General features: G+C 37.2%; 1 protein-coding gene across 2 annotated transcripts in view; it reads right to left on the bottom strand.

Annotated features, from left to right (window-relative positions):
* Positions 1 to 1615: 1615 nt before the first annotated feature.
* The window catches only part of PTCHD4 (patched domain containing 4), a 190353-nt gene continuing 182637 nt past the window's right edge, over positions 1616 to 9331 (bottom strand). For both annotated transcript variants that reach the window (XM_090280464.1, XM_090280465.1), the window contains exon 3: positions 1616 to 3249. In XM_090280464.1, coding sequence (XP_090136590.1) covers positions 1616 to 3249 — 1634 coding nt within the window. The remainder of the gene's footprint in view (positions 3250 to 9331) is intronic.

Below are 9331 nucleotides of genomic sequence, written 5' to 3'. Positions count from 1 at the left end.
TTATTCTACTACTTAGCATAGGAAAAGGCATTTTTCTAGTCACTTTCTGTGACAGGAAGCACAGCATTACTCCAGTAAGTGCCCAACAGACTGAGTCTTATCTGCTGGGGAGCAGTTTTAAACTTTATCTCAATGAAAACATTTACCTTAGTACTATTTTTTTGAGAGAGGTTCAGTAGCAGTTATAATTAATATGCCACCTGTGGAGAGCTACAATCACCCTAGTAGGTGGGCCAACTGAGGAGCACTTTTCAGGTTACAAGAACAATGATATAGCAAGAAGCTACAAAATGATATCGCAGCAGTTATAGTGACCATTATGGTAGTGAATGTGGCCTGGGTTAACGTTCCAAATATCAATGCAAGGAACATGATAGATGTTATAAGATTAGAATATTTTCTTTACACTGAGAACCAGCTGATGTTGTATAATGAGTGATGATGGTCCATTTACTCTATTTCATTCTACAAGTTTCTTACATCTCCTTTTTTCTATGATAATTATCTATATTACATGGCAGTATATTTTCACCATCTAAAATGAGAATACTATAACTATTGAATATCCCAGGTCACACACACACAGCACACACAAAGGCACATGCACACACTTGTGCATGCTTTTACACATATGTATAGACAATAGGTGTAAAGTGCTCATTTGCAGTGGGTGAGCTCTCTAAATGCAGCCAAATCATCCTCCTTAAATTCAGAAAACTGTTAAAAGCCAATAGAAAAACATATAAACTATTTAGCTCTAATATGAGATTTTAAACCTTGTCCATGGGGTATTTAATTCAAATGCCTTTTGTGTTTTTGCTAAGTCATCCAAAGTAAGAATCTCAAAGGCTGACAACATGGTATGTAGAATCTAATAGATTCACATCTCTGATTGTTTTGCTTAAAACAGTTGAATAATATTCTTGCTGCTGAAACACTTGAGTTGAATTTGAATGACCATGAATGCTCCTGTATTTCGCTATGGCTGATTTGACTTTCTAGGGAAAGATCAGCTTATCTGCAAATGGACATCTCCCTCCATACAAGTGCCAATGTACTGTAAAAACAAAGCTAAGTATATGTATATATGGCATATATACATATATATATGTACACATAAAATGGATTGGGAAGTCCTTTGGTTTAGACAGGATTAAATGTGTACTTCCCAAATGCATAGGTTTCCTTTGACCAACCTGTTCAAAAAACAAATATAAAAATTTCCATGGCAATTTTGACATTTTGTATGTCATTTTCCTTATTTGGGGCCCTCCTTTCCTCTCTTCTCCATCTCTCCTAAGCATTTTATTTTCAAAAGCAGTTGGTTCTTCTGGCCTTCTAACACTTCATTGATTCATCCATTCAAGGGAAGAGGTCTAAGATCACATTCAGAAACTTATCTTTACTGGAGAAAATGTTGCAAAGAACTTTCCCCCTTCTTTGATTCCCTCTTCCCCCTAAGAAGTGGACACCTTGATGTGTAATGAATAATTCGCTCTTGATATGACTTGCCTTGTTACCCCTGGCCAGCCCAAGCAGCTGAGGTCTGAGCTTTACTTGCTCTGCATCGTTGTGCAATACTGGAAAAGAAAAATAATCCATTAGTCTACACACATCAGACTGTGGTGACATGATCAGGGTTCTCTTGAATTTCTATGCATTCAATTTCCTCTCTCTCCTTTCGTTTGGCACGTTTCTTTTTCTTGTGGTGCTTTTTGGAAGGGGGGAAAAAGGTTAGGAACACAGGTAAGATAACAAAACAGTGCAGAAGTGTGCAACCCCCGGTGAGCAGCAAGCATTTGAACAGTGTGAAGGTCAGGTTCGAAGGCACAAATAGGAGGGGGACCAACCCAATAAGAAAAGAAGTAATATTTTGCAAAATGGCTGTCCCGTGCTCTTGCAGGGAGCTTTTTATACATTGCGTTCGGGTGTGCTCGGTTGCTAATACAAATGTGTAAAGCAGTGGTGCACAGTGGTCAATGGCGAAATTTAAAGTGTAGATAAGGCACAAGATAGAAATGCAATCCATGTCGACATTCCATAATGTCATTAATCCCAGAACGCCCAGCTCAATCGAGGTGACACTAAGAATTAGCCAGAAGTTTCCCAGAGGGTGGATAACTAGGAAAAAAGTCAGGATTAACACCAGGAGAACACCAAAGCCTGCAATCAGAACAGGCACTGTGACAGACAAGCCGTAATGGTCCATGAACACAAAGGAGGGGTTGAACACGATGAATCGGATACTCTTGGAGAGGGACAGGGGCCTCAGCTTTTCCAACACTTCTATGACTTCCTTCTGCTTGTCTTTGTTAGTCCTTGCCACCAGATACAAGCGAGATGCAATGATGTTGCTCTCATCCCCTGCCTTGGAGAAGATGATGTCGTTTCGAAAATGCTGGAACTCTGGCTTTTTTAAAAAGGAACTCTGTAGGACACTGATAAAGTCACTCTTGTTACTGGCACTGATGTTGCTAACTTTCAGGAACTGGTAATACTGCTCCACCCAGGACACTGCAGTGAACCCACTACAGAGTCTCTGTAGATCCTCCTGGACGCTGCTGTTCCAGTACTCGAGGGGCTCATAGATGTAGAATCCTATCACAGGGCTATAGTTGCTGAAATATTTCTGCTGAACCATGGCATAGGAAACGCTTGGGGAATTACTGGCTAACAAATTGATGATGTCAGCTCTGTCGCTGATCTGCAGGCATCCCATGAAAGAGAAGGAGGCATAAATAAGATAGAGGATGACAACAAATGGCTTCACATAGATATTGGTAATCCATTCATTGTAATGTTCACGGAGGAAGTGCTGAATAAAGTGGTTCTGGTAGGGGTTCGTCTCATGATGGGATGTCTGTTGATGCCCATCACTCATCACTGTCTGGAACCACACAGGTTTGCGGTCCAGGTATTCTGCAGAAGGGATTTTACAGCAAAAGATGCTGTGGTAACGGTTTTGCTCTAGTTGGCCAGCAAAGACGAGACAAGAGCCAAAGAAAGAAAAAATGTAGAAGTAGTTTAACAGAATGGAGACACACATGTTCTGACAGAAAACCTTCACAGCCTCTATGTTTGTGAATGGGCTGGCACCCATGCCAAAGGTAATGAGGTACAAGGAACTGGTCATGGTATAGGTGACCATCACATCAGAATAGGCATCTGCTACCCTGTCTTTGAAGGGCAAATTTTCTCTGGTTCTCCTCCATCCAGACAGAAGCTCAAATACTCCTTTAGTTCCATGACCTAATTTAAGAAAAGAAGAAAAAAATAATTGTGTTTATTTCCTCCTGTGGTTCAAGTGAATTCCTGATAGGTTATCTATGCTAAACAGTACTTTATACTGTAATCCTTCTATTAGGGTCTCAAACTTTGAGTTACATAACAGGAGATATTTGCTTCATGTTTCCATTTTAGGAAAGCCCAATTTATTGGTAATGTTGAAAAAAATAAAACATTTCCTGTCTTGTCTATGAATTTGACAAGTTGTATATGATGTGACATTATCTGCATACACATTGTCTCCTTAAATGAACTGTCAGTTGTCAAGGGCCGGGCTGTTACCTGTGCATCTTCAAATGACCCCCAACACCAGTTCGGTACTTGATCAACTGATGTATAGACTGATAGTCCCTAACCTTCATTTCAAGCTGATTTACATGCTGATTTAGAAAATTATAAGATAATTTTAAACACTTAAAAATGACTTTTAATGGATTTTACAATGTTAATAATCAACTTGGTGGCCAAATGGCTTAGAAATAAATTCCTATGGATTTGATTAATTGACATTGGATGTGAGTCCAAAAAAATTCTGCCAGGTCACATAAAAGACAGGGCAAGATCTTCAGAACAAGAGATCACAGCACGCATTTCCTTTGGGCTTTGCACAGAATCTTTACTCACAAAGATGTATGCTAACTAAATGTTTGACTGCCTCATTAAAGTGGATAGAAAATGCTTCTTTTTTATCGCCAACTTCCTGTGCACACTTTGATAAGAGTCAGTAGACAAAAAAGTTTATTCAACCTACTTGAGCACCTACTTTGTGCCAGAAACTATTAGATACTGACACATTTTATTTCAGGAACTTGATAGCTCTTAAGATACTACCACTTGCTTCTATATTAGCAAAATCAGAAATCATAATTATTATACTATACCTGCAATTCCTCTTTTTTTTCACTTGCCTGGATTCACTCTGTCAATTACTATCCTCAATATAGCAGTTGATAACTGTCTGACTGAGTGGAAATCTTTATAGATCAAGAGTCTTGACCTTGTACCCATAGCAGTACAACACACAAACCCTTACCATGGATGGATAGAAGGTGCGTTTTCCAAGAAGTCCATTAAACATAAATGTAGTGTAAAGGTACAAAATGAACTAGTTTAAGACAACTTGGAAAATAGAGTCTAAAACAGACAGTAGGCCAGCAAGCAGGCAGAGACGGGGAAAAGCAGACCCTGTGGTGACTTTGGTCCTTTGTTGACCTACCCCTGGATCCAGTGATGATAAAACCCAGCTTTGCAGAGCAGCTTAGCTCATCTTTGTAGTAACCAAGCTCAGAGGAATCAACCACAAACTGCTGATTGTTTTTAGCTTTGAACAGGCAGCCAAGCACTAGGCATGAACAGCACCTGACATTGGCTCACACAAAATCAGAGCCGCATCCAAAGGGAGAATTCAGCAGGCAAGCACTAAACACTGCTGAAGTGAATTTTACTTTGTTCTCTTTCATTATTTGCATTAGTTTTTCTTTTTCATAGCCTTATTTATATTTTCTCTTTTTCTTCTAGTTTTGTTGATCTACTTTTTTCTTTTATATCTCTTAATTTAGTCCTACCTTGATTGCCCCATTTTCCTTATTATTTCCTTTTCCTACTTTTATTATTCTTTCTCTTTCTTTGTCCCTTTTTCCTGTTTTCTTCTTTCAATACATTATTCGTATTAATTCTCCTCACATAATCACTTTCTCTTCCCTTAGTCTTCTCTTATTTTTTTTTCCCCTTTCTCTAATATTACATTTCTCTTTGCTCTTTTATTATTCTTTGACCATTTATTGTTGATATTGCTATTGTTGGGGGGGTGCTTGTTTTGTTTTTGTGTTGCTTTGCTTTGTTCTGTCAGCACCTGTACAATAGTACACAAGTCTCAGTCAGACAGCTGGAGGGGAGATCCCACCAATGAATAGGCCAACAAAATTCAGGACCTAAATACAACAGGAGTGTCCACATAACCCACATAAATACCATTCTTAGAGTATCCAGATCAGGAGATCAAGAGGTACCACAGAACTCCTTCCACAAAAAACCACCTCACAAGACAGAAGTCAAGGCAGCTAAAACTGAGGAGACAAAGAAACAACCTCCAAATGAAAGAAAAGGAGGAATCCCTAGAAATGGGGCTAAATGAAATTGAGGCAAGCAAATCATCAAATGTAGAGTTCAAAGTAATGGTTATAAAGATGCTCAAGGAACTTAATAAGAACTACATCAGCATGAAAAAATGACATGGAAACTATAAATAAGAACTAGTTAGAAATGAAGAATATAATTACTAAAATGAAGAATATACTAGAAGGAATTAAAAGCAGGCTAGATGAAGCAGGGAATCAAATCAGCAATTTGGAAGACAAGTTGAGAAAGTGCACCCAGCCAGAGAAACAAAATAAAAAAATACTTAAAAAGAATGAGGATATTCTAAGAGAGTATTGGGACAAGGTAAAATAGAACAATATTCACATCATAGAGATACAAGAAGGAGAAGAAAGTAGAGAAGGTATAGAAAGCCTGTTTGAAGAAATAATGATAGAAAACTTCCCTAACTTATTGAGGGAGAGAGTCATGCAGGTTCAGGAAGCACAAAGATTCCCAATCAAAATGAACCCAAAGAAGCGCACACCAAGACACATCAGAAAATGGCAAAGTTTAAAGAATTTTAAAGGCAGCAAGAGAGAAACAGTTACCTATAAGGTAGCTCTGATAAGGCTGCCAGCTAATTTCTCAACAGAAACACTGCAGGCCAGATGGACTGACATGAGATATTCTAAGTAATGAAAAACAAGGACCTATAACCAAGACTACTCTATCCAAAAAGGGTCTCACTTAAAATGAAAGATGAAATAAAGAGCTTCACAGACAAATATATATATATAAGCTAAAGGGGTACATCTCCACCAAACCAACATTGTAAGAGATGCTAAATGGACTGCTTTAAGAAGAAAATATATATAGAGAGAGAGGAACACAAGTACAAAGAGGAAAATGGTAATGGATAGGTACTTATCAATAATAACCTTAAATGTAAATAGATTAAATGCTCCAATCCAAAGACATAGTGTAACCAAGTGTATAAAAATATATGACCAGCATATATGCTGTCTACAAGAGAGCCATCTCAAAACAAAAGATTTACACTGGCTGAAATTGGATGAAAAAATAAATTCCATGCAAATGGAGGCTGAAGAAAAGCTGCGATAGCGATACTTCTGTCTGACAAAATAGACTTCAAAACAAAGACCATAAAAGAAACAAAGAAGGTCACAACGGAATATGTAAGGGGTCAGTCCACAAAGAAGATATAACCCTTGTAAACACATATACAAATGATAGAGTGTCACCTAAATATATAAGAAAAATCTTAGAGGACTTAAGAAAAAGATTGACAACAATCTAGTCATTGTAGGTGATTTTAACACCCTGCTGTCAACAATGGATAGATCTTCCACACAAAAAATCAACAAGGATATAGCAGCATTAAATGACACACTAGATCAATTGATTTAATTAATATTTACAGAGCATTTTATCCCAGAGAAGTAGGATATACCTCTTCTCAAATGAACACAAATCATTTTCAAAGATATACAACATGGTAGAACACAAAATAAGCCTAACAAATTCAGAAAATTAAACTCGTATCAAGCATTTTCTCAGATCACAATGGCTTAAGACTAGAATTCAATCTCAAGATAAAAAAAAAAACCCTCAAAGGCATTCAAATACATGGACGCTAAATATCTTGTTATAAAATAATGAATGAATTATCAGTGAGATCAAGGAAGAAATCAAAAAGTAGCTGGACTCCAATGAAAATGGACATACAACAATCCAAGACCTATGGAACACAGCAAAAACAGTCCTCAGAGGGAAGTTACTACCAATACAGGCATACCTGAGGAAGATAGAAAAATCTCAAAAAACACCCAACCTAACCCTACATCTAAAGGAACTAGAAAAACAAACAAACAAACAAATGAACAAAAAAGCACAAAGTAAGTAGAAGGAAGTAATCAAGCACAGAGAAATAAATGACAAAGAGAAGAAAAAAATTCAAAAAAATCAGTGACTCCAGGAACTGATTCATTGCAAAGATAAATAAAATTGACAAACTTTTACCAGACGCATCAAGAAAAAAAGAGAGAGGACCAAAATAAGTAAAATTAGAAACGAAAGAGGGGAAGTAGCAACTGACATCACAGAAATACAAAGGATTAAAAGAGGTTACTACCAATAACCATAGGCTAAGAAATTGGACAACCTGGGTGAAATAGATAAATTTCTAGAAACATATAACCTTCCAAAACTGAATCAGGAAGAATCGGAAAACATAAATAGACCAATATTAACTAGTGAAAGTGAAGCAGTAATCAAAATAGTCCCAGCACACAAAAACCCTGGACATGATGTCTTCACAGGTGAATTTTACCAAACATTTAAAGAAGAACTAACATCTATCCTTCTCAAACTATTCCAAAAAATTTCCAGAAGAGGAAGATTTAAAAACACTTTTATGAGGTAGTATTATCCTAATTCTAAAACCTGATAAAGGAAATTACAGGCCAATATATCTGTGAACATGCGCAGGGTACAAAATAAATATACAGAAATCTAAGGCATTTCTGTACACCAACAATAAAATAGCAGAGACAGAGACAAAAAAGAAAATACCATTTACTATAGCAACAAGAAAAATAAAGTACCTAGGAGTAAACTTAACCAAAGAGATAAAAGACCTGTGCTCTGAAAATTACATAACATTGAAGAAAGAAATTAAGGAAGATACAAATAAATGGAAGCAAATACCATGTTCTTGGATGGGAAGAATCAACATCATCAAAATAGCCATACTACCCGAAGCAATTTACAGATTCAATGCAATCCCTATTAAAATACCAATGACATATTTCACAGACCTAGAACAAATACTCCATAAATTCATATGGAACCAAAGAAGACCCCGAATAGCAAAAGCAATCTTGAGACAGAAGAACACAGCAGGAGGAATCACAACACCAGATATCAAACAATACTACAAAGCCACTGTAATCAAAACAGTCTGGTACTGGCTTAAGAACAGACATATAGATCAGTGGAACAAAATAGAGAGTCCAGAAATAAACCCAGGCCTCTATGGTCAACTAATCTTTGATAAAGGAGGAAGGAACATAAAATGGAGTGAGAAGAACCTCTTTAACAAATGGTGCTGGGAGAACTGGATAGGGACCTGCAAAAAAATGAAACTAGACCACCAACTTACACCACACACAAGAATAAACTCAAGATGGATCAAAGACTTAAATGTAAGCCGTGACACCATAAAAGTCCTAGAGGAAAACATAGGCAAGAAAATATCAGATATCTCACGTAACAATCTCTTCACGGATACATCTCCTAAAGCAAGAGAAATAAAGGAAAAAATAAATAAATGGGATTACATCAAACTAAAGAGTTTCTGCTCAGCAAAAGAAAACATCAGTAAGATGAAAAGGAAACCAACCATATGGGGAAACATATTTGCCAATGACATCACAGACAGGGGACTGATTTCCGAAATATATTAAGAGCTGATACGACTCAACATCAAGAAAACAAACAACCAAATTAAAAAATGGGCAAAGGACCTGAACAAACACTTCTCCGAAGAGGACATACAGAAGGTCCATAGACACATGAAAAAAATGCTCAACATCATTAGCCATCAGGGAGATGCAAATAAAAACCACAATGAGATACCATTTTACACCAGTCAGAATGGCCATCATCAACAAATCAACAAACAACAAGTGCTGGTGAGGATGTGGAGAAACAAATGGGAACCCTACTGCACTGTTGGTGGGAATGCAGACTGGTGCAGCCACTATGGAGAACAGTATGGAATTACCTCAAAAGATTAAAAATGGAACTGCCTTTTGAACCAGCAACTCCACTACTAGGATTATACCCGAAGAATCTTCAAACACCAATCCAAAAGAAGTTATGCACCCCTATGTTCATTGCAGCACTGTTTACAATATCCAAGTACTGGAAACAACCTAAGTGCCCA

This window comes from Furipterus horrens, unplaced genomic scaffold (genome assembly GCF_987537825.1).
Source record: "Furipterus horrens unplaced genomic scaffold, mFurHor1.1.pri manual_scaffold_6, whole genome shotgun sequence".
Taxonomy (NCBI): Eukaryota; Metazoa; Chordata; class Mammalia; order Chiroptera; family Furipteridae; genus Furipterus; species Furipterus horrens.
The sequence above is the reverse complement of the archived record's forward strand: the minus strand, read 5'-3'. Positions and strand labels throughout refer to the sequence as shown.